The sequence below is a fragment of the Danio rerio genome, chromosome 22 (genome assembly GCF_052040795.2).
Source record: "Danio rerio strain M-AB ecotype USA chromosome 22, GRCz13ab, whole genome shotgun sequence".
Taxonomy (NCBI): Eukaryota; Metazoa; Chordata; class Actinopteri; order Cypriniformes; family Danionidae; genus Danio; species Danio rerio.
In genome coordinates, this window is record NC_141042.1 from 19463466 (window position 1) to 19490893 (window position 27428).

The 27428-nt window shown below is 34.2% G+C and overlaps 1 protein-coding gene and 1 long non-coding RNA gene across 2 annotated transcripts in view; one reads left to right on the forward strand and one right to left on the reverse strand.

The window, feature by feature from the left end:
* Positions 1-1696: 1696 nt before the first annotated feature.
* LOC141380308 (uncharacterized) lies at positions 1697-11889 on the reverse strand. The gene is made up of 5 exons (XR_015521900.1): positions 11619-11889; positions 9007-9185; positions 8717-8853; positions 5227-6681; positions 1697-5172 (listed from the first exon to the last, which is right to left on the reverse strand). It is a non-coding gene; the product is annotated as an uncharacterized LOC141380308 (long non-coding RNA).
* The window catches only part of hcn2b (hyperpolarization activated cyclic nucleotide-gated potassium channel 2b), a 55677-nt gene continuing 34088 nt past the window's right edge, over positions 5840-27428 (forward strand). Inside the window, exons 1-3 of the mRNA XM_087304230.1 lie at positions 5840-6638; positions 19740-20163; positions 25161-25322. Of these exons, the coding sequence (XP_087160356.1) occupies positions 5938-6638; positions 19740-20163; positions 25161-25322 (1287 nt within the window). The 5' untranslated portion in view covers positions 5840-5937. The remainder of the gene's footprint in view (positions 6639-19739; positions 20164-25160; positions 25323-27428) is intronic.

Genomic DNA, 27428 nt, shown 5'->3' on the forward strand with positions numbered 1-27428 from the left:
GAGCGGCTCTACGTGACGGAGCTCACAGCATTGTTGGATTGGAAACGAGAAACCACTACTGAATTTAAAGCAGAAGACTGTTTTTAAAGCCTCGTAAACTTTTAGAATTAGTATTTATTCATGGGGCCCGATTAATAAATAAACATTTATTATTATTGTTGTTGTTGTTGTTATTATTGGTGCTGCCTTTGCTTGATGATAAACTCGTCGTAGTCAATTTTCGCGAATATTTGTTTTCACTCAGCTGATAAAAGATAGATGTTGTTTCTGTCAATGCCAATGTATGCGAAAAACTAAAGGTAGGCATACAAAGCAGTGAGACTATTGTTTTATGAAAACAAGAAATATTGGTGATTTTTTTTTTTTTTTTTAACCAAAATGTGTCACGTGATTGAACGTTGACCTTTATAGATGCGTGAGCTCAAAAAATTGAGAAATAACACATTTCAACCCTTTATGTGCTGTTGGGGATGTTTTCATTCACTGGGGTGATTTTTGAGTCTTCATTTGGCCAAAATGTTTTCTGTCAGCCAGCGGAATGAGTTTGGTGACCAATCTTATTTTGACACATTTTGAGAATTATTTTGAAAAAGTTTTAACTTAAAAAATACACTCTGGGTAAATTCACTTCCCTAAACATCTACTAAATTAATTTGTTGTAAAAATGCATCACATGTCCAAAGACTGTGATAAAAGGTTTAAAAATCTAGTCCAATTACTTTACATTGAAAACAACAATTTTTTTTTTTTTTTTTTAATTTCGTTTTTCTTTAAACAAACCAGTGACTGCTTTTATGAACTTGGCAATTAAAGAGTTAAATCCTGTAATTTTCTAAACAATTTAGTAGTTTTGATCAGGGCTGATAAACAGATTTATGCAACAAAAAAGGCACTTTATGCAGTTTAATTCAGTAGATATTTTCATCACTAACATAACAAAAGGGTATTAAATTTCAACTGCACAAGGGTTAATTCAAACGCTTTTCAGGTCAAATACAGTGATCCATTTAAATCTCAATATTCATGTTTCAAACTTTTTTTAACTTTGGAAACCTGACTGAAAGTAGTGCTCAAGTCTTATATTTTAATCAATCCACAATTTATATACGTTCGTAACCAAAATACTTTTAAAATAGTTTTTTTAATATCTAATCTGTTTACAGACATCCCTGTTACTCACCGATTACATGTGCTAAAAAAAGTATCACACTAACTTGTACATTAGCAGCCTGTCTACATATTTGTTACAGTGAAAATGTACCATAAAATTTTCAAATATTAATGAAGCCATCATACATTTTAAAGTCTAATTTCAGGCATCCTCACTCATTTATCAGGTTTATAATACATAACCAATCATCTTAAAAGTATTACTAACCTACATTTGTACATTAATCATAAAAGAACATTATTTACCCTGAAAATGTTACAAGGTAAAAAAAATACAGTTTTTTTCAACTTACATTCATGAAATCAAAACAATTTTTTATAGTTAGTTCAAGGATACTTAAAGAGTTAAATGCCTTCTCTGGAACACAAAATAGGAGGACATCTGAGAGCTCTATGACCCTCCAAAAACAGAACGTTTTCTAAAAAAGCTCCCAGAAAGAAACTGACAAAAGTTGTCTGTGTCGTCAATGGTTCAACCAATTTTTTAAAGGTACGAGAATACATTCCCCCCAACAGTTTCTTCTCATCTGCATCAGTTTATTTCAGGACACCTGCTCACTAAAATTGCACAAGTGTATTCTCTTTGGGTCAGAAAGCTCTTGCATTTCATCATGAGTTCCATATTAAATTTGGGTTTTGTAATGCAATGAGGATAATTGAGTAATTAATTACAGAATTTTTGTATGAAGTCCTTTAAAATCCATTCAAACCAAAGACAAATCTATAGTGAAAACAATAGACATGGTTTTAACCATCATTATACATAAAAAGAAAAAAACGACCCGCTCACAAAAATGAACAATTATCAAATATCTCACTTTAAATGCTCAAGCTCTTTACAGAAGGGTGGATTATGAGTGGCTGTTAACAGTTTGTTTATCAAAGCATCCCAACTGCCCTGAATTTAATTGACTCAACAGTTGAAAAACAGGAGCTCTCTGCAGTTGGTTTGAGGACAGTCATGCTGAAAACAAAGTAGCTCAGTGAGGACCTGCAGTTCTGCAATGAGGCTGCCCATAAGTCAGGAAAGGGCTATAAGAGCATATCTAAATGTTTGGAAGTTCCTACTGTGCAAATTATTACTAAATATTAAAAAAAAACATTTTCACTGAAAAATCTCGGAAGTGATAACTGTGCTGGCCAGGAGGACAGTGGGAGAGGTGAAAGAAAAGTATCCAAGGATAACCACCAAGCACAATCTGTCAAGAATAGTGGTGAGAACCTCAATAACAACAGCAGATGTCTGCAGAAAAACATAGCCTTGGGCACCAGTGGACATTTCAGTGGACAACTTACAGGAAAAATGGTAAAGAAATGGTAAGCAGACGAAAACATTAATGATTTGCTGTGGCCCAGCCAAAGTCCTGACTTAAATCCAATTGAGAGTCTGTGGAGGGAGCTAAAGATCAGGATGATGGCAAGGAGACCCTCATCCCTAAAGATGAATCAGCAAAACTATGAGTGGAGACATGGAGAAAGTTTGTCAACAATTCATCACCTTAGAATTATAAGGTTCTATCTGCGATCTGAATGATTTTGAGATATTGAGCTTCAAAGTTTTTGCGTTCCATTTAGTAAACAGTATGTGTAACATTTGTTTTTTAAATAAAAAGTCTTGAAATGTAAACAACTTATAAAAAAACATCCCATAATGTAAATAAGTTGTTAATTAATAAATGTCAATAACTCAGTTTTGACAAAAATGTCAGATAGAATTCATTTTCTTTTCGGCTTAGTCCCTTTATTAATCTGGGGTCGTTAAAGCGGAATGAACCGCTAACGAATCCAGCCTTTTTTTTTTGCAGTGGATGCTCTCCCAGATGCAACCCATAACTGGAAAACATCTATACACACTCATTCACACTTGTTAACCACGGACAATTTAGCCTACTGTGCTGTGAGGCGAAAGCACTACCCACTGCGCTATACTGCGTCACCTTCAGATAGAACATTATAATTCTAATTGAGGATTTATAGGAAGCATTTGATTGCTGTAATAGCCAATAAAGGCTTTTATATTAATTATTGAGAAATATGCAAATCATTTTGGATATGACACTTTTTGTTCAAATGTAAATAAAAGCTGAGAAGCAATTTTTCTCCACAATTTCTCTTGTACAATGTCTTATTGTCTTTTATGAGAAGCCCGTGTCATTTCTGGTAAAGAAAAAAAAGTCTTGGTGGTTGAATGAAAATTCTGCAACTAAAACAAAAATTAGTTTGATTTATTTCCGTGCAATTTTTTTCCCCATCTGATGAAAAGTGAAAACTCCAACAGCCAATTAGAATCCATCATGAAAGAACTTGAACATTTAAAGTGACAGGTATCCTACTTCAGTGTGGAGCTAATATATGTTAAGTTGTTTACAGTTAGCAATCCTCTTTGTGTGAAAGAGCCTTAATGACAAATTTACTGTGCTAAAAAGTTCTAAGTATAAAAAATAAGATCTAAAATACAACTAAAATTAAAAATGTTGGATTCTCTTTTTGCACGATATATATTTTTCCAATTAGAAGGACTGGAACCTTTAAAGCGACAGGTGTGCTACATCTTTATGGAGCCATATAGGCCTAGTTGTTTATAGTTAGCTGTCCTCTTTTCAGCATGAAGGCCTTGATCATAAAGATATTTTTCTAGAAATTCTTCATGTAAATAAGTTGTACAACTAAAACGAAAACTGCTAGTATCAATTTCTGTAGGATTGCTTCCCAGCTGAATGGTAAAAACACCAACAGTCAATCAGAATCTACCTTCAAATAGCTCAATAGCTCATATAATATCATATGATCAGGGGTTAACATTAACACCCGTCTACCCGCCAAATGCGGGTAGATTTCAGCTGTGGCGTGTTGGACAGACACCCCCACTAGTCACTTAGGACGATCAAAAATAATTGAGAAAATTAATAATTGAGAAATTAAATAATTGAGAAATTTTTTTTTTGAACCCGAAACTGAAAGCGAGACATGACTTTTAAGGGACTGTTTCATATGGATTAATTAATCATTATTCAATGAAAGCAAACTGTCGTAGATTATTAGACGCAAACCCCTCACTGCGCGACAGCTGCACCTTCAGCAAACCACCTAATGCACGAGGACTTTATGATTGTTTATCAGTGTCAAAAGTGGCCGATCTGTTCGGCAAAATATTTGACTGCGTCACTGCATATAAAACGACTTAAACGATATAACTGAAGAAATCTCTACTGTGCTGAGCGAAAGCGCTTACTGAACAGTGCATCATCGATGATGTAAGCGTGCCTAGGCCCAAATGTAATGTGAGTGCGGGAAGTCAGGGGAGATGGGAGGGGGGCAAGCGTGCTTTGAGCCAGTTCAAGGCAACTGTACATAGTGTGAGTACACCCTTGGTGTCGCACGCACAGCTGATGTGAAGCGCATGGTTGCCTAAAAGCCCCTGCATCCCATTTCCTTGCATAAAGCAACCTGTGCCTAAAAACGCAACTGGTTTTTCTTTTAAATAGACTGGAAAAAACGGTGCTCGTGCAACCACATTTATGCTGCTTTTCAGAGCTCCAGATTTTATGTAAACAGCAGCAGTTGCCGCTTTCACTTTTACCATTCTTTAAACAGATTAATAATGAGCCTAAAAACCGTCTGTGTGTGATCATCTTTTCATTATCACACACAGTATATTTTTCACCGGCTTTCTTTTGCTTACAGTTACTTATGTTAATATGGTTTAATTATAATTTTGCGTTAATGTGAGATTATATATAGTTAACTGGTAATCTGGGAATTTCAGCCAGGACAGACTACTGTGTATAGTTTTAGATACATGAAAATAATTTTTTAATGTCAATTGTTTTGTTTTTTTAAGAATATTTTTGTTGAATGAAAAGTATATCTATACAGCTATATTTTGCTTGTTTTATCACAATATTTAAAATTTGTGGCAAGGAAATAATTATTTTAGTTTAGCCAGAAAAATGGTAAAATCTTAGTGTTGAGACCTAAAAATTCCTGTAAAATAAAATTAATCTATTTATTTATATATAAATGCTCATCCTTATTGAACAAGGTCATACACAACACACACAAAAGTTAAATGAACAAGCAGCTATGAGGACATAAAACAAAATTTAAATCAAGTAAAATTACAAGTAATTTTAACATGTTAAAGTCAAATTTATACATATTAAATATATTTTCACAAAAACAAAATTGTGGCTAGTAAAAATAGTGAGTGGCTAGTAGCATTGGAAAACTACTAGCCATAGTGCCTGGTGATCAAAAAAGTTCATGTCAAGCCCTACATATGATACATCATAGTTGTTTATAGTTATGCTCTTTTGTGTAAAAGTCCTTAATGATAAAAATATCTTTAAATCTATGAACAAATAAGTTCACAGTCAAAACGAAAATGATTAATTTCACATTAAAAAAACAGTTATATTTATAAAATTGTAATTTTTTTCAAAGTCATTCATTGACTTTGATTAACTTTAGAAATATTCCAGAAGTCTACTAAACCAATTGTGCGAATTTAACATTCAACGAGTGAATGTCTCATTACTCGGACCATTTTCCCCCAGTTTCTCATAGACATAGTTGCCATCCTCCTGCCTTCATCATGTGAACTCATGGCTTGTGATGCGTTTCCAGGTAAGGGAGTGATCGAGTGCAGCCATGTCAACGCGGCTGCTGTAGTTGTGTCTGGTGACATTGGCACTCGCATGCCCGCGTCTGCACTTTCGTAAAATCTGGCTGCGTCAGGATTCACCCCAAAGCTCCCTCGCCGCCGTCATGGATGAAGCGGAGGACGGCGATGAAGACCACAAAGAGACTCGCAGGGGCGACATCCTTGACTCTTCCTCCAAGATGAAGACTGTAGCGCCAGGAGGGGGAGCAGCGAGCAGCAGGATCTCCAACAACAAGGACTTCGCCTCATGTGGACGCAGCACGGAATCCGCCGCGCTCCTCGGACACGGAGACGCTTCCCGGAGCGGCGCTCATTCTGACGGCGAGGATGCCACCGGAATGAGATGCGTGATCAACGGAGACTGCCGAAGAGACGACAGCGTGTGCTCAGTCCTCTCCAAGCTGGAGAAGCAGACAGGTGGAGGCTTCCCAGCATCTGCATGTCACTCCAGCACCTCCAGCATGGACGGCTCGGTCACTCCTGCCGCCGCCGCCGCTCCTCCCGCGGACAAGAAGGACTCCAGGGTGTCCTTCTCCAGCGCCGCACCTGCGCACGGACCGAGTCCGAGCAACCCAGCGGGCAATTCCGTCAGCTTCTCCAAGTCTGAGGATGGCCAGATCACGGCGGAAGATGGGGAAGCCAGGGACAATCAAACTTACATGCAGAGGCAGTTTAGCGCCATGCTGCAGCCCGGGGTCAACAAATTCTCCCTGCGTATGTTTGGGAGCCAAAAGGCAGTGGAGAAGGAGCAGGAACGGGTCAAATCCGCCGGCAATTGGATTATTCATCCGTACAGTGATTTCAGGTAGGGCTGATGAGATGGAGGGACGCCACTGGAGACTCCATACCTGGTTGCAAATGCACACGTTTCAATGCACAGGTGTTATTTTAGAAAACAGGTGCCTTTCTGGTTTAAAAAAAAAGAGGAGAATTATTATTTTATTTATTTGTAAAACGTATATGAGATCATCCTGTATTGATAAATATTAATATAATAATATTAAGGTGAAGTAATTAATAAAAAATAAAAAAAAGAGGTAGCTGCTTATGATGCCATTACACTTTTGGTGTACTTATGATGCTATGACATTATTACACAGAATCAACAGAGATTTATGAAGTATGGGGTTTTCAGACTGGTCCAAACCTGTAAATAAAAAAGTGCTATCAATCAATCAATCAATCAATCAATCAATCAATCAATCAATCAATCAATCAATCAATCAATCAATCAATCAATCAATTAATCAATGAATGAATGAATGAATGAATGAATAAAAAAATTAAAAAATAAACATTTGTTATTAAGACAGGTAAGCACACAGTTATAATAATAAATAAAGAAAATAATAAAATAATTTAACACAAAATAACAAAATAATAATAATAAAATAAATAATAAAATAAGATTCAAATAAATTATACAAACGTGAAATAATTAAATAAAATGATAAATTGTTTAAATAATAAAATAAATTAACATAAAATAATATAATTGAATAAGATTCAAATAAATTATACAAACATTTGAAATACATAAAATAATAATAAATAATAAAATAATTTAACAAAATAACATAAATAAATAAGATTCAATAAATTACACAAAAATTTGAAATAATTAAATAAAATAATAAATTGTTTAAATAATAAAATAATTTAACATACAATAATATAATTATGTAGGATTCAAATAAATTATACTAACGTTTGAAATAAAAAAATTAAATACTAAAATAATTTATCATAAATAATATAATTAAATAGGATTTAAATGAATTATACAAACATTTGAAATAAATAAATAGATTAAATAAAGTAAATAATACAAATAAAATACAATTAAAAAAATTATAATAAAGCGTATATATTTTCCCAATAATATTTTAGAGCATGAATAAAATTTTTGCACAGAATAAATTGGGTCTTTAAGAAAGTTTTAAAATAATACAATTTAATAGGGTGATCATTTGCATGAGTATGATCATATTTGGGGGCCCACTGCATCTAAAAAATTGCAAATTTTTAGTTGTGTTTAATAAATAAAAAATTGAGAGCTGTGCAATAATAAGGATAAAAATATTTATTTAAAATCAACCCATTCTGACAAGTTACATTAAAATGTAGTGATTAAGAAACAAGGAAGTATTTCTACACTTTAAAAAAAGAACAGAAACAGAGTTAACACTAAAATTTGCATAGACCTATTTCATTAAATCATCATGACTATTTACGATTAGTACATTAACAAATTAGGAGGCACTTAATTTCTAAGTAACAGTAATAATAATTAATTAATTATTAATTAATAATTAAGTAACAGGATCAACATTTTAAAGCTCATTTAACCAGAAATTAAAGTGCTGATATTTGCGTAATTTTTACAAATATCTAGAGTTCAGTAATCACTTGTACAAATTTATGGTAAGCGTTCAAATTTACAGAGCATTATAACAATATAAAGTAATTAACAAACAAGGAAACATTTAGGTCATTATGCCATTTAAAATGTAGCAACTAAGAGTTGAAAATTGATTTAGCCATTGTGCTCAAAGTTGTTATTTAGAAACAAAACATATTCCTGATATTTTATATATTTTGAATCAAAAATCTAGTGCATCATCTGTATACTGCAACAAATCATAGTAACTGGGTGAAGATTAAATGATTTACACACAAGGTGACACTTTTGATCCCAATATATCTTCAAAATTTCAATGAACAGTGTTGAGATTTTTGTAAAATATCTAGCTTTCAGGTGTTTACTGTACACAAAGTTTAAGATATAGACATAGTTGACACCTTGATACTACTAATAACATTTTAAAAAGCAATTAACAATAATAGTTATAAATAATAATTATAATAATGATAGTTCCTTACATTTATATAATGTTTTACTAGACACTCAAAGCGCTTTACACATTGGGGGGAATCTCCTCATCCACCACCAGTGTGCCACATCCACCTGGATGACGCGATGGCAGCCATATTGCGCCAGACTGCAGACCACACACCAGCTGATTGGTAGAGAGGAAACAGAGTGATGAAGCCAATTATGAAATGGGTATGGTTAGGAGGCCATGTGGGCAAATTTGGCCAGGGTTAAACCCCTACTATTTTTCAAAGGACGTCCTGGGATATTTCACAACCAAAGAAAGGTATAGAGTCACCTTCACCATACTGGGGCGTTAGGACCCACACAGACTACAGATGGAGCACCCCTTGTCTCAACTAACACCATTTCTGGCAGCAACCAAGCTTTCCCATGGGGTCTCCCATCCAGGTTTTGACCAGGCGCAGCCCTGCTTAGCTTCAGTGGGCAACCATGAGACATAATCTGAGAATTTAACTGAAAACAAATAGAAAGTGCGTTTTCAGATTTCAATTTAGATGGACAATTTTGTTAATGTGCATGTCCACAGATGGGTTGATCCATCTGAATATTGAATAAAATGTATTGTTGGCCATTCCCACAAATATATGCACACAACTTTAATCTACTTTTGTGGTCCACATTAATTATTTAAAATTTGCAGTTCAATTTTATATAACAATGTCAAATACAATAATATTAACGTGAATAAGAAATCATAGCAAGTACAAATATATATATAAAAAAATAGGTGTAGCCTCAAACCCTCATTGGAGGATGAGTAAGTTACAACTATTTTGCATATTGTCTAAAAACTGGCTAATTTATAAGATATTAGTACAGTTTTACTCGTATGAAAATGTAAGATTTTTTAAAAACAGGCATAGCCTCAAACCTCACCCCTAAACCTGTCAATCATTGGAGGATGAGCAAAATACAACTATTTTATGTATTGTCAGAAACTTGGTGAATTTGTAAGAAATTTGTATGATTTCACTTGTATGAAAATGTACATTTAAAAAAAAAATAGGTGTGGTCCTAAACCCCACCCCTAAACTTACCCCTCATTGGAGGATGAGTAAGTTACAACTATTTTGCGTAATGTCAGAAAACTGGCTAATTCGTAAGATATTAGTACAATTTTACTTGTATGAAAACGTACGAAAAAAAATAAAAAACAGGCATAGCCTCAAACCTCACCCCTAAACCTCTTCCTCATTGGAGAATGAGCAAGTTACTACTATTTAAGTATTGTCAAAAAAGTGGCAAATTCGAAAAAATGTACACGATTTCACTTGTATGAAAACGTAAATTGTTTAAAAATAGGCGTGGTCTTAAACCCCACCCCTAAACCTATCAGACATTGGAGGATGAGCAAGTTATGCTAAAATGTGCAAATGAGATCATACAAATTAATCACCAGATGAAAAAGTTTGAAATTGACATGAACTAACGTTGTTATACATCACGCCCAGACGTAACTTCACAAAAACTGTTCCTGGACCAGCTCTCAGACAGGCTGGTTTTGTGTGTTTATTGGTGATGCTCAGTTCAGTGGTTTGTTTGTTTGTTGTGAATGATGGAGTCACCTCTGTGGTGTGTTTAATGGTCTCCCAGGACACGACGTTCCTCAAATACGCTTCTAAAACAGTCAGAAATCTCTGATAAAAGCTCCTAAATGTGCTTCGTTTTGGCAGTTGCTTGAGCATTTTTACTGAGAAGGAGACTGAGGACAGGTTTAACTGAGGATTGGTTAAACTAGTGTTTTCCCCTGTCATATTCTGAGTCTCTAAAGAGCGCCGGTTAGCAGCTCTAGATGAGCTCTGTGCTGAGGGAACAACTCATTTTATATAAACAATAAGATAAGAGATATTTATTATAGGGAGAGAAACAAATAAGAGAAATGATACAAGCAGTTTCGGATATCAATCATAAGTCAAAATAAATAAATAATATTAATATTAAATATAAATAAACTATATATATATATATATATATATATATATATATATATATATATATATATATATATATATATATATATATATATATATATATATATATATATATAAATGTAATGGAGGCCAGTTAGCGAAGTGTTATGCAGGTAAATCTAACTCCTCTGACCTCTAAAGGTGCTCTAGAGTCAGACAGGTCATGGTCTTTAGCCTCCTTGTTATAGCAACCTACTTCTACACAAAGAATCACTGGTTCGATCCCAGCTTAGACCGGGTTAGGTGCAGTAGGACCGGTGGGTTACATACGGGGGTTCATCCGGGATGGGAGTGATGTTTAGGTGGGTGAGTGTAACAGGGGCCAGCTAGCGAAGTGCTGTGCAGGTAAACCTCACTCCTCTGACCTCAAAAGGTGCTCTAGTGACAGACGCTATAGCAGCCATGGTCTTTAGCCTCCTTGTTAAAGCAACCGACTCCTATATAAAGAATCGCCGATTCAAGCCCAGCTCACACCGGTTTTGGTGCAGTAAGACTGGTAGTTTACTAATAAAAATAAATACTTTTAATCATAATAAATATTTATAAATGGGCAAATTAATTATTCTCTTTCTTTAAATAATACTCTTTCTTTACAAAAGTATTTATTAAAACAAAAATAAAGAGTAAAACAAATACAAAGAAACGTTTTTCTTTTTTTTGTGTATTATTGTAATATATTAGATATATAACATACTGTATTATACACATTGTTTCAGCATTAATATCGCAATGTTATCATTCACAATAATCACATCGGAAGATATGCCATGTTGAGTCTGGATTGTATTTGATCCTTTGCATGTGTTTTTGAGGCCGGTTACTGTATAAGGTTTTTAAAGGCATTCAGGCATAGGAAATTGTACAGTCCTTTACATTATTAACAATTCATTTTATTTTTCAATTCTTTTAACTGTACCTGAATAATGTTAGGATGACGTGGTGGTGCAGTGGGTAGCACGTTCGTCTCACAGCAAGAAGGTCGCTGGTTCGAGCCTCGGCTGGGTCAGTTGGTGTTTCTGTTTGGAGTTTGCATGTTCTCCTTGTGTTCGCGTGGGTTTCCTTCGGGTGCTCCGGTTTCCCACACAGTCCAAGGTGAATTTGTTAGGCTAAATTGTCCGTAGTGTATGTGTGTGAATGAGTATGTGTGGAAGTTTCCCAGTGATGGGTTGCGACTGGAAGGGCATCCGCTGCATAAAACATATACTGGATAAGTTGGTGGTTCATTCCAAATAGAGCTATTCAAGGCATCTGGTAAAAATCATATTCATATCGCAGAATAACAAAATATCACAATGTTAGATTTTTCCAATATTGTGCAGCCCTAATATATTATAATAAAAATTATACTTAGTTAAAGTTGTATAAAAGAATAATATTTATACAGTTGAAGTCAGAATTATAAGCCCCCCAATTTCTGTTTAACGAAGAGCAGATTTCTTCAACACATTTCTAAACATATTAGTTTTATTAACTCATTTCTAATAAATGGTTTATTTGATCTTTGCCATGATGACAGTAAATAATATTTGACTAGATATTTTTCAAGACACTTCTATACAGCTTAAAGGGACATTCAAAGGCTTAACTAGGTTAATGAGGTTAACTAGGCAGGTTAGGGTAATTAGGAAAGTTGTTGTAAAATGATATCAAAAAATAAATAAAAAATAAGGGGCTAATAATTTTGTCCTTAAAATGTTTTTTTTTTATTTAAATTTTTATTTATTTAATTTTTTTAATTTAATTCTCCAGAAAAAAAATTATATATATATATATATATATATATATATATATATATATATATATATATATATATATATATATATATATATATAATTACTATTATTTTTAGACATACTGTGAAAATTTCTTTGCTCTGTTCAACATATTTTGGATAAAATAAAAAAAATAAAATCAAAGGGGGCTAATAATTCTGACTTCAACTGTATATATAATATTTATAAAGTAATTAAATATATTTTAAGATACACCATTTAATTGTTTTTATAGAAGAATTAAGCTAAAATAATAAAAACTTTATTATATACATTTTGATGTAGTAGACATTAGTTATGTGGCTAAAACATTCAGTCAAAACAAACAGAAACAAATTTGTATAAAAAATGTTGTTGTACAATTATATACATACACACACGTATATATAAATATACATATATATGACGAATAAACCAGAAATAATCTAAATATATAATTTATAAAAATAAATAAAAGGTTTGTGATCAATTTTGAAGAAAATTAATTAATAAAAAAATCTAAATAATAATAATAGTAAATATTATGTGTTTCATTTGAATGAAAACATGTAGCCAAATAATAAGTGATGAACAAACACAACCTATTTGTAAACAAAAGCCTGTTTTTCTCACATCAGAATCATTAGGAGGCTGCAATGTCTCATCCAGGATTTTACGCATTCTGCTCATTGTGCGTTCATGCACATTTTTTTCCCCCATGTGCGCACATTTATGAAAAAACATTGCAGATTTGTTCAAGCTACACTTTTATCATTTTCATTTGTGATTCAATGCAGGCCAGTGATTGATTCTTATTTTCACATACAAACAGGCAACTAATATTAAGAGAAACATGTCACATTGTTTGTAGTTATGAATTGCTTCAGAAGTTCTTTTCTTACAAATTTAAATCACCACGAATAAGTAATAAATCACAGATAGACCTTAAGAGATGCTGTTTAAAATTCAACCTTTTTAATAATCTGTAATCCTGCATCTCATTTTCACTGTCCTTGTGATGACCTTGCATGGCATGAAGTAACTATTATTTATTGTTACAATCTTTCACAATATTGATCTCGGCCAACAGGCAGTATATCAGTTGAATGCTGTTTTATTACGGCTATCGCTCTCTCTTTTTTTGTGTGTGTGCGTGCAGCAGCGTGTTTGTCGAGGCGTGGGTTATTTATAGGGTGTATCCCTGTCTCACGGACTGAATCTCAATGCTTTATTTTAAGGGTGCGCCTTTTATACCGAACACATGGGAGGAAAATGCCACATCAGACTGATATATGCTATAAAAAAATTACAATGGATCCCAGACATATCTCAGATGATATATGGTGTTCTTAAGTGACAGTTGATTCTTGTGTATTTTATAGCAGGCACTGTTATAGTCTGAGACACATTTAAATGTATTAAAAGCCTGAAGAACGAGAAGAAGTCAAATAATACGATTTCTTGCAATAGTGAAATTTCTTTAGTTCTTATAATTCTGATTTTATTTCTTGCAATTGGTTTTATTTTCGCAGTTCTATCTATTTCTTGCAATTCTGACTTTTATTTTATTTATCGCAACTTTTATTTTTATACTTACAATTCTGACTTCATTTCTCACTATTATGTAATTCTGATTTTATTTCTTGCAATTATAAATTTACTATTATTATTATAACCTTTATTTTACCAGGAAAGACACATAGAGATAAAAAATCGAAACAAACAAAAAACAAAAGCAATTTCTCTGAAATCTGACTTTCATAATTCTTTTTCTCACAATTCTGACTTTATTTCTCACAATTATGGTTTCATTTCTCACAATTCTGACAATATTTCTCATAATTCTGCCTCTTTCTCACAATTCTGGCTTTATTTCTTTAAATTCTGACTTTTTTTCTCACAATTCTGACTTTATTTCTTTCAATTCTGACTTAATTTCTTACAATTCTGACTTTATTTCTCAGAATTCTGACTTAATTTCTCACAATTCTGACTTCATTTCTCACAATTCTGACTTTATTTCTTACAATTTTGGCTTAATTTCTTACAATTCTGGCTTAATTTCTTACAATTCTGGCTTAATTTCTTACAATTTTGACTTTATTTCTCACAATTCTGGCTTCATTTCGCACAATTCTGGCTTCATTTCTCACAATTCTGACTTCATTTCTCACAATTCTGACAACATTTCTCATAATTCTGACTTTTTTTCTCACAATTCTGACTTCATTTCTCACAATTCTGACTTCATTTCTCACAATTCTAACTTTATTTCTCACAATTCTGACTTCATTTCTCACAATTCTGACTTCATTTCTCACAATTCTGACTTTATTTCTTCAATTTTGGCTTAATTTCTTACAATTCTGGCTTAATTTCTTACAATTTTGGCTTAATTTCTTACAATTCTAGCTTAATTTCTTACAATTTTGACTTTATTTCTCACAATTCTGGCTTCATTTCGCACAATTCTGGCTTCATTTCTCACAATTCTGACTTCATTTCTCACAATTCTGACAACATTTCTCATAATTCTGACTTTTTTTCTCACAATTCTGACTTCATTTCTCACAATTCTAACTTTATTTCTCACAATTCTGACTTCATTTCTCACAATTCTGACTTCATTTCTCACAATTCTGACTTTATTTCTTCAATTTTGGCTTAATTTCTTACAATTCTGGCTTAATTTCTTACAATTTTGGCTTAATTTCTTACAATTCTGGCTTAATTTCTTACAATTTTGACTTTATTTCTCACAATTCTGGCTTCATTTCGCACAATTCTGACTTTATTTCTCACAATTCTGACTTCATTTCTCACAATTCTGACTTCATTTCTCACAATTCTGACTTCATTTCTCACAATTCTGACTTTATTTCTCACAATTCTGACTTCATTTCTCACAATTCTGACTTCATTTCTCATAATTCTGGCTTCATTTCTCAGAATATTGACTTTATTTGTTACAATTCTGGCTTAATTTCTGACTATTTCTCACAATTCTGGCTTAATTTCTTACAATTTTTACTTTATTTCTTACAATACTGGCTTCATTTCTCACAATTCTGGCTTCATTTCTCACAATTCTGACTTAATTTCTCATAATTCTGGCTTCATTTCTCACAATTCTGACAACATTTCTCATAATTCTGACTTTATTTCTCACAATTCTGACTTTATTTTTTCACAATTCTGACAACATTTCTCATAATTATGACTTTTTCCTCATAATTATGGCTTTATTTCTTTTGATTCTGACTTCATTTCTCACAATTCTGACAACATTTTTCACAATTCTGACCTTATTTCTCACAATTCTGGCTTCACTTCTCACAATTCTGACTTCATTTCTCATAATTCTGGCTTCATTTCTCAGAATATTGACTTTATTTGTTACAATTCTGGCTTAATTTCTGACTATTTCTCACAATTCTGGCTTAATTTCTTACAATTTTTACTTTATTTCTTACAATACTGGCTTCATTTCTCACAATTCTGACAACATTTCTCATAATTATAACTTTTTCCTCATAATTATGGCTTTATTTCTTTTGATTCTGACTTCATTTCTCACAATTCTGACAACATTTTTCACAATTCTGACCTTATTTCTCACAATTCTGGCTTCACTTCTCACAATTCAGACTTTATTTCTCACAATTCTGACTTTATTTTTTCATAATTCTGGCTTCATTTCTCACAATTCTGACTTCATTTCTCACAATTCTGACAACATTTCTCATAATTCTGACTTTTTTTCTCACAATTCTGACTTCATTTCTCACAATTCTAACTTTATTTCTCACAATTCTGACTTCATTTCTCACAATTCTGACTTCATTTCTCACAATTCTGACTTTATTTCTTCAATTTTGGCTTAATTTCTTACAATTCTGGCTTAATTTCTTACAATTTTGGCTTAATTTCTTACAATTCTGGCTTAATTTCTTACAATTCTGGCTTAATTTCTTACAATTTTGACTTTATTTCTCACAATTCTGGCTTCATTTCGCACAATTCTGGCTTCATTTCTCACAATTCTGACTTCATTTCTCACAATTCTGACAACATTTCTCATAATTCTGACTTTATTTCTCACAATTCTGACTTCATTTCTCACAATTCTGGCTTCATTTCTCACAATTCTGACTTCATTTCTCATAATTCTGGCTTCATTTCTCAGAATATTGACTTTATTTGTTACAATTCTGGCTTAATTTCTGACTATTTCTCACAAATCTGGCTTAATTTCTTACAATTTTTACTTTATTTCTTACAATACTGGCTTCATTTCTCACAATTCTGGCTTCATTTCTCACAATTCTGACTTAATTTCTCATAATTCTGGCTTCATTTCTCACAATTCTGACAACATTTCTCATAATTCTGACTTTATTTCTCACAATTCTGACTTTATTTTTTCACAATTCTGACAACATTTCTCATAATTATGACTTTTTCCTCATAATTATGGCTTTATTTCTTTTGATTCTGACTTCATTTCTCACAATTCTGACAACATTTTTCACAATTCTGACCTTATTTCTCACAATTCTGGCTTCACTTCTCACAATTCTGACTTCATTTCTCATAATTCTGGCTTCATTTCTCAGAATATTGACTTTATTTGTTACAATTCTGGCTTAATTTCTGACTATTTCTCACAATTCTGGCTTAATTTCTTACAATTTTTACTTTATTTCTTACAATACTGGCTTCATTTCTCACAATTCTGACAACATTTCTCATAATTATAACTTTTTCCTCATAATTATGGCTTTATTTCTTTTGATTCTGACTTCATTTCTCACAATTCTGACAACATTTTTCACAATTCTGACCTTATTTCTCACAATTCTGGCTTCACTTCTCACAATTCAGACTTCATTTCTCACAATTCTGACTTTATTTCTCATAATTCTGACTTTATTTCTCACAATTCTGGCTTCATTTCTCACAATTCTGACCTTATTTCTCACAATTCTGGCTTAATTTCTCACAATTCTGACTTTATTTCTCACAATTCTGACTTTATTTTTCATAATTCTGACTATTTGTCACGATTCTGGCTTCATTTCTCACCATTCTGACTTTATTTCTCACAAATCTTACTTTATTCCTCGCAATTATGCAATTCTTTTTTTATTATTTTTTTAGCAGATCAGATTTTGTTTCTTGCAATTATTACTTTAGTTTTTGCAATTCTCACTATTTCCTGCAATTCTGACTATTTTTGGCTATTATAATTAAATTCTTTTCTGCACTTATGACCAGGGCTTAACTTAACTTTTTTGATCACCAGCCACTGTGGCTTTTAGTTTTCCAACATTACTAGCCACTCGCCATTTTCACTAGCCACACTTTTATTGTTGGAAAAATCTATTTTATACACATAAATAAGACTTTGACATGCTAAAATGACTTGATTTAGATTTTGCATTATCTCTACATGCCTCTTCATTCATTTCACTTTTTGTGTGTTGTGTAGGAGCCTGCTTAATTATCATGAGCAAATGGGTCATGGTTTCATAGTATTACAATTAGTTTTTATTTCATGTGAAATTTCAGAGCTCAAAATGAAGGATTTAACAAAATTTTTCTCTTATCACACCAAACATAAATAAATAATTATTTCTTAGCCACAAGTTTTAAATGTGTCAAAACAAGCTAAATATAGCTGTATACTATACTTTTTATTTAACCAACATATGCACAGTAATCTGTTCTGCCCTAAAGGTTGTAGATCAGCAGTTAACTACACATAAATGAGGAGTTAATCTAGGCACAGTTGCTTCAAACAAGGAAAAGGGAGCGTGCACACGTTTTAAACAGTCGTGCACATCAACTCAGCTGTTAGCACGAGTGATCATCCTCTCATTCGGTATTCACCTGCTTTTTATTGCTGGCGCGAACACAACCATTTTTGTTAGTCGTGTTGCTTCTCAATTCTGAGATCGGCTTTGCATGCATATTGGACCATCCTTATTGTCCAACCCTGCTTTTAAAAATTATTATCCAGGAAAATTACTTTCAGTCAGCCAAAGTGGCTAGTGGGAGTGTCTGTTTTACCCGCCACCGCTAAAATCTACCCGCATTTGGCGAATGTTAATGTCAAGCCACGATTATGACTATTTCCCACAATTCTGACTTTATTTCTCTCAATTCTGACAATTTTTTTATTATGACTTTTTTTTCTGAAATTCTGACTTCATTTTTTCTGTCATTATTTCTCGCTATTGTGACTATTTTTCACAATTCTGATTTTATTTCTTGCAATTCTTTATTTTTTTTACATTTTATTTTTTACAATTCTGACTATTTTTCTTAATTTTTTGCAATTCTTTATTTACAAGTTCTTCCTCTATTTTGACTTGATTTCTCATAATTCAAAACAATTTTTTTTTCACAATTCTGACTTTAATTTGCACAACTCTGACTACTTTTTTAAATTGTCCTTTTTTCCAAACATTTTTTTGCTCACATTTCTTAATTAATTACAAACAACACAAGTTTTTATTTTCCTGACTTGTGACTGTATTTCTCATAATTAGGGACTTTTGGGCTTTTTTAAAAGGTAGATTGTCTTTCAGTTGACAGTTTTTTTCTTCCGAATTGTGATTTATTCCTCGCAATTGTGAGTTTTTAGGCTTTCCATGCAATGCTGACTTTATTTATCACTATTCAAATTTTATTTATTGCAGTCTTATTTTTAGAATTTCATTTTCCCCCTCATAAGTCAGAGCTTTTGGGGTTGCACAATTTGGGCATTACACAAATTTTCTTTTATTTTTTTTACCTTTGCGACTCTATTTCTCCTACTTACATGTTTATAGGATTTCTTGGAGTTTAAATCTTAAAATTCCGACCTTTTAGCCCTGAATTTTGATTTCTTGCAATTCTGATGGTTCTGTAAATTGCAACATTATTTGCTTCCTCAAAAATTACAATTTGTCACAAATCTGAAAAGACATGTCAAAATTGTGAATTGACTGCTAAAGGTATGAATTGCTAAACTTAAATATGGAATCTAAACGCAGTTCTGTGAAAAAATAATTATGGTATTTAACTTGGACTTAACTATATTTAACTATAGCAATTTTCCATATAAACTCTCGCAATAGCAAGACAAAGCCAGAAAAGTCACAATAACCTTTTTTTATATTGTATTTTTATTGTTATAAAAATTTAATCTATAAAATAATATCTACATGCTTTTCATCATGTGTGTTGTCAATGAACTCAAATATTCAGTAACTAAACTAATGTGCTCATTCTCCTCTTAGGTTCTACTGGGATTTCACAATGCTAATGTTCATGGTGGGCAACTTGATTATCATTCCTGTGGGCATCACCTTCTTCAAGGAGGAAACCACCACCCCTTGGATTATCTTTAATGTTGTGTCCGACACATTCTTCCTCATGGACCTGGTACTGAACTTTCGTACGGGCATAGTGTACGAAGACAACACAGAGATAATACTGGACCCTGAAAAGATCAAGAAGAAGTACCTTAAGACGTGGTTCGTGGTGGACTTTGTCTCATCCATCCCGGTGGATTATATCTTTCTCATCGTAGAGAAAGGCATTGACTCTGAGGTTTACAAAACGGCCAGGGCACTGCGAATAGTGCGTTTCACCAAGATCCTCAGTTTACTGCGACTTCTCAGATTGTCCAGGCTGATTCGTTACATCCATCAATGGGAAGAGGTAAGATGATGCTCCAATGACAAAATCAAGAAGGGTCTTTTACATTTGGCACTTTAAAAAATAAGACAAACAATCTGATGACATTGAGGGTTTTAAACCTTTCTGTCAACCTAACAAATTAATCATGGTGACAATTGCTACGTCCAAGCCATTAGGTGTCAGTAGTCAAAAATAAGTCAGCAAAATAGTTTTGACACTTAATATCTGAATCCAACTGTGTAAATGTACATGATAATTACAAGATGTCTCAAGAAATGTGTTCAAAACCACAACAATGACTTATTATATATGTAATTGAGAGTTGCGTGCTTTAGGTTTTTCTCGCAATTATAGTCTAAGGGACTGTTCACATATCACATGTAAAAGCACATAGAAAGCCCGAGCGCATCATTTCCTTCACAATTTTCAACACGTTTGGGCTCACAGGTCGTCTGTTATTGCCAATCGACCATCAATTGTTTTCTCAGAGTATGACAGACTGACAAAACATTGCTGCAGCTCTGATACAAGTTTTATTTATGGAGAAAACTACAAAGCACTGCAGTGTTTGGGCGTGCTGTGTTTGTCAGTAGGTAATTAGTCTACCAAAATGTGCATCATCCATACAAAGTATAAAGCTGATTGGTCAGTTCTTATCAAGTGACTTGAGGTGTGCTTGTGCCATTCTCAGAATTTTTTCAACTAGGTGCTCCTGGAAAACCCAATCAATATACATAGTTTGCGCATCACTCCTAATATGCGCACATAAGCCACGTGCCTTCATTAGACATAACAAACATCCACACAAAAAACATGATATGTGAACGCCCCTTATATGACTTTATTTGTGGCAGTTGCAGGTTTATATGCTTTTTCACAACTTTATGTAATTCAGAGTCTATATCTCATTATTATGACATTATTTATTTAAATATACACTCTAAGAATTCTTTTTGCTCTGAATTGTGAATTTATTTATCATGGTGTTATCAGACCTTTTCATTAACAGAAGAAATAAATCTTGGCTGATTGTGAAAAGCATTGGGAATTCAAAAACAATTGTTACATCCTAGGCACTAAGTTTCATTAGTCTAATTTAAGTGAACAAAAATATTTTGCAGTCTTACACTGTGGTCACATTGGACTTTTCTCCCCATAGACTTACTTATACGCACGTGAATGTGTCAGACCGGAAACCTAAGGTCGTGGGTCAAGTTTTACAGATCGCTGTGTTGGAAAGTTCTAGCTTGGTGAATTCTGATCTGAGAAATCGCATAACTTGACTACATGAGACCAATCAAGGATCAAAACATGACCTCTTTGTACAGGATTTTAAAATATGGAGCAATCGCTCACTTTTTTAATGTCTAATAATCTTGTTAAATCCCCCCCTTTTCACAGCACTGTACGAAAGAATTTTGCAAGCTCAAACTCTAGTGTGACCGCAGCCTTGCACTCTGTTCCATTCGGTAGGACCCGTCCTTATGCCCTAACAGGGTTTACGCAACAGGGTCGTCAGTTTTGAAGGGATTAGGGCATAGGGATGAGCCACACTGAATGGAATGTGTAAATAACTTCTCTATGCAAAAGGATCATGGGGGCCCAAAGTGTCCATTAGTTGTACCAAACAAAATCTTTTCTACTGAAGGGCCCTTCGAAGTTCAAATTTTTAGCACTTCAGTTTGGAACATTTCATTATGGAGGCCATGATTGTTTTCACTCCAACGTGCCCTTTAGAGGGTGATATGTCACGTTTTGGAACAAACCGCAAATGTACATTTCACACCATATAGTAAATGAATTCAGAGCAATTCTGTTTTTTTTTTTTTTTACAATCTAGATTTTTAAAAAATTAACCGTGACTTAATTGTCAATTTTCATAATTTTCCATAATTGCTTTTGTAAAAATTAAAGTATATACTACACAATTCTAACATTTTTAAGTGAAATTAAATTGCATTTGAAAGGCTTTATCAACAATCAAACTTCAGATTTCTTTCTGAATTTAGGGTTTATAAAATAAGGGCTTCCCCATAAGATTGACTCATTTGTTTGGCCATCCAAATATTTTGTGTACTGTTAAAAACAGCATCCTGTCATTATATCAGATTAGCTAGTTACTATTCTAGACATGGCCCAGATGTTTGCTTACCTGTTGATGTCACATTTCTTGTTTGTAATTACGGCAGGCAGAATATAATCGATGGTGCTTTTCACTGATTTCCAATGCTGCCTTCTTAGTGTTTTGCTGAGGGTGACTAATTAGGTGCACAGGCTAATTAATGTAGTGTGGAGTAATTACAAATCATAAACGTTAATAACAGCAACTGACTGACCACAATAGTAGAAAAACAAATCAGCGCAACCAGCTTTTTTGTGAACATTTTAGATGGCGAGAGCCAGCTGTTCAGGGTGACAGCCGTGTGACGATATGCCTGGGGTTCAGTTCGACTGGTGATTCAGTTATATGTGTTCTTTTCACCACTAAATGGGACAATTATGTTCCTGATTGCATAGTGGTAATGTGAGCCAGACATGGCCCTCAATTACTGAATCAACCTTGCACAGCGGTGCCACATCCACTCCATACTGTTTGACCCCCTTATAGCTGTTGATTACTAAGGCAGGGACAAAGCATGTGTTAGACCTCTTAAAAGATATGAGCAAGTTGTGAAAACCATTCATAAGTCATAGGGTTGCACTGATTATCCTTATTTTAAATAGGTGTAGGTCACATAAATGGTCAAAACTGTGTTCTTATGTCATAAACTGCTAACAAATCTCCCAATGGCACACTAGTGCTTTAACCCTTACAAGAAAGTATTTATTAGCCACTGTATCATGAAGCGGCCATTGTTTGTGCTAGCTAAGTTTTTTTGTTAGCCTACCACTCACAAGATTATGATGAGTTAGCAATCGAACACGATTCTAAGGTATCATACAAGTTATCTTGCTAGAAATGCAAATAAACTAAAAATACAAGTACATTTTTTTTTTACATTTTAAACATTTTTAAATTTTGTTAAAACTCTTTAAATGCCAAGTCACTAGGCAAACAGTTTGTTAGGATTATATTACATGTTGTATGATAGCGGTAATGCTAAAATATGCTGTGCTAAGCTAACAGGCCATCCATAATCTAGCTAAAAACACTAATAATAACACAAACAAAATGATGTTTTAATAACATTTTTTGGTTCATATGGACTGTTTGTCATTTTTATTAAATCTATAGATGCTGCTGTCAGGCTATTAGCCAGGCTTGCTAACTGCAGGCTAACTAAAACAAATATAAACTGAACATTTGTAGATTTGGTTATATTGTGTGGTTGTAAAGATATTAATTTACTTACTTACCTTTCTTAACTTACTTTACTTACCTCACTTACCTTACTCATCTTACTTACCTTAATTACTTTACTTACCTTACTTACCAACGTAGCTTACTTACCTATTTACTAAAGTTGATATTTTGCCACACCATATTTGGTGTTTTGTAACATCTAGTTTTTATGAGGTGGGTTTTTAGCCCAACGCTTAACCCCCAACCTGGAGGACCAAGACATACACACATACACTACGGACAATTTAGCTTACCCAATTCACCTACAGCACATGTCTTTGGACTGTGTGGAAAACCAGAACACCCGGAAGAAACCCACACGAACACAGGGAGAACATGCAAACTCCACAAAGAAATGCCAACTGACCCAGTCGGGGCTCAAAAAAGCAACCTTATTGCTTTGAGTGGACAGTGCTTCCCACTGTGACATAGTGTTTTTCGATATTTATTTAAGGATTACTAGTTTATAAGTAATAACTGATAAAATCTTGAAAGAGTTTTCTTTTTTTATTGTTTTTTACATTTTCTATTTCCTAAATCGTTTCCTTTAAAATTATTTTATACCGCCAACCACAGCTCAAAATCAAGCCTGTTGTCCATAATTTACACACACACGCAAACAGTATTGCACAAGCCAGTGTTTTCATGAGGACATTTTTCAACTGATGTTTGACAATCCCCTCGCAGCAGATATTTATGCATGCCAGAAGATAAAGGAGTATTAATATTAAGTATGGATCATTAATTTCAACAAGTTTAAATGGTGGCGCAACGAGACCCATGAGTGCTTCCACATTGCTTAGAGATCAGTGACCCTGATCAAAGAGGACTGCACAGCAATAAAAAATATGTTAAACAAACAGCCCTAACCATCCCAACCATACGAGCACTCCAGGCATTATGCTTCTCTTCAAATATTACTCTCCAGTCATTTTTATGTGATGCATCTTTTTCATTTTAAGATCCCATCCCATGAGCTGCTGCTTCTCAATCTCGTAAAAAAAAACAACAACAACCCCCGCCTACTAAGAACACAACATGAGCCAGCCTAGTGTCTCTGCCTTGTCGTCTTATATCGCTGTTTTTGGCCTAGTTGCTATTTGGGGCACTTGGATTTTCTCAGGTGTGACAAGCCTTGTTTCTGGTATGGGAAGAGAGTGTTGACACTGTCTCGCACAACCACACAAGGCATTATCCTGGACCGGCTCCAGATCGCTCTCCAATAGCTGTCCTCTCCACTTTGTAACCACAAACAAACTGCACACACGACTGTCTCCTAGAGACACGGTTTCTGCTCTCTTTCTTAGTACTGCCAGGAAGAACATGCTATCAGATAGACACATTACTTTCATCATTCACAGACATGTTCGTATCATCCTGACCCAACAGTCCCCGATACCGAATCTAATCTGACAGGATGAAGTTTTTAGGATGTACTGTACTCAATTACATAAAGCTTTGGCAAACCTGTTCCCAGTGCAATATGTGTGCTCGCACAAATAATCTCTAGTAGCCTATTAAGGGAACAACTCTCCAAATTAAAGTTTGTCCTTCACAATGTGATTACCTGTGCCTTTGTTTTAGAGTTCTGATAATTTAATATGTGCTGGTTTGTCCGAGAGAGTCCTTCACTTCTGTAGTCAAATGTAATGCTGGCTCTTATCTTGACTGGCAGATCTTTCATATGACCTATGACCTGGCCAGTGCAGTGATGCGCATCATCAATCTGATTGGCATGATGCTGCTGCTGTGCCACTGGGATGGCTGTCTGCAGTTCCTGGTGCCCATGTTGCAGGACTTTCCTTCGGACTGTTGGGTGTCCCTTAACAAGATGGTGGTAAGTCTTACCTTCCCATTTACCCTTTTTTCACACAAAAGAGCATTTCACACTTGAAATCATCAACCATGGGTCATCCTAAACCCCGGAAAAATGGAATCCTGGGTAAATACATTCCACACTGCTCATACTATACCTGGGATTAATGAATATACCTGGGTATTCATTAACAGAAGTTTCACATTGCACATTTCTAAACCCAAGGTTAACGTTCTTACTCTCATATTTCACCTGTCGCTGATTGGACAAACGGCAGGTGACAGAGTTTACTCAGCATTTTCACATCTCCTTATAAAAAAGATTGCTGCATAATGTTAGCACTGTCTCAAGCCTCGCAAGATGTGCAAGGACAAGAAAACAAAAAGTACAAACGAATGAAAACAAGGAGCAAAACATGCACAAATGTGGTGCTAACCTTGGTATAGAGCAGGGTTTCATAACTCTGGGTGAAATACAGCACTTACAACAGTTTCCAATTACAGGTGTCTTTACCCTGGGTTAAATATGGTAAGTCAAGCATAGCGTGAAAAGCCCTAAAGTGTTTCTAAACTCTTCCCTGTAGCAAGATCTCAATTGGCAGTGAAGCACTAAAATTGAGCATCTGTTAAAAACAAAAAGGATTGAGCCATTTGCTGAGTCCAGGAACTGAATCTTGGACTCAGCAAATGGCTCTAAAGAAGGTCACTCTAAACCCTCAAATTATGCATAAACAGTTTCACACAATACGTAAAAAACAAAGCCAACACTATCCCTGATGTCATCAGTGGTTCACAGTGTTTATCACACAAGCACATTGGGGAGCGGACTGTCACCTGCTCCTTCTCACTTTCCCAAGTCTGCCATGCTCTTTGAATAAACCCTCCCTCACCGCTCTCCATCCTCCATCTGTTCTAGAAGTTCTCCCTGCTGTTTAGTCTAGTCTCGAGATAAGACACTGTTTGGACGTTTGCTGCACTGATGTATACAGTAAGTGATTGTGAACTCTTGCTCTGCAAAGTGTGTCCAGCGTCAGGCAACTACAACTGTGAGGACAATTTATACACAGGTTATCTGGGGATTCACATGTGGGCAGAATGCCACTCTAATATCCAAAGACTGGCTTGTTTTAAAGCTTGGTGTAAACCATTGGTGGCAGTTTGTGAATAGTTGTCAGTCAGTTTGGTATGAAATATGCACCGAATTTACCAATGGAAAAGTTGATTGTGAGTTTGAGTAACTGTCATATTTCATCCAAAAATGGGAATTAGACTTAAGTGAAAACTTCAATATTGCATAAAACATTTGCGAATAAAGTGGCAATTCCATCCAGTGAATCAAGAAGACAAAACTTTGTCTTAACTTTGGTGACGATGAGCATTTATGAATTTGACTAAATTCTGGTTTAATAAGAGTATGCAAGGTTAACCGCATAAATACTTCAACCCATGATGTCAACAAAATTCTCTTTCAAAAGGAGATATCATTCAAAAGGAAGGCTGAAGGTCTTAAAACCTTGGCCGCTTTGAAAAGTCAAAGAACAAAGGAAACTAATGGGTTGCACTTTCTGCCATCTAATGATGTTTTCAAACCTAGACTTTTGTTTCAGAACCTTGCTTGTTTCCCCAGTTAGCATAGTTCGTTTGGCATATGTGCATCCAGCAATCGCGCTCGGATCTGCGCCAAAACAATCAGCCTGAGATTGCCTGAACGAGGTGGTCTTGGCTTGATTGAAATGAACTCTGAAGCAGATTGATTGTGGTGAGAAAGCAATATGATCCAACAAACTAGCAATCCAGGCTAAATGACATTGTATCATGGATATGTAATAGCCATATACGGCTATAGAAGACAGAATTATGAGTAGGGCGGTATGTCATTCCTACAGTAAATGTGCGTTTCATGTCAAATACGAAAGTGAAAGCATGCGGAAATATTAACAAGAGCTGTTTATCCATTAGTATAATTGACCGAACTTCAGTCTTGGTTTATCTGTTATTTCTCTCGATAATGTAAAGCCTATATTGCATAATTCTAGCCAACAGCTATCTATGAAAAAGTCTTACCTCTGATTTATATTTGATGTCGATGCCTGTGGGTGTCACCATTCAAAATTAAAGCACAGCTTTT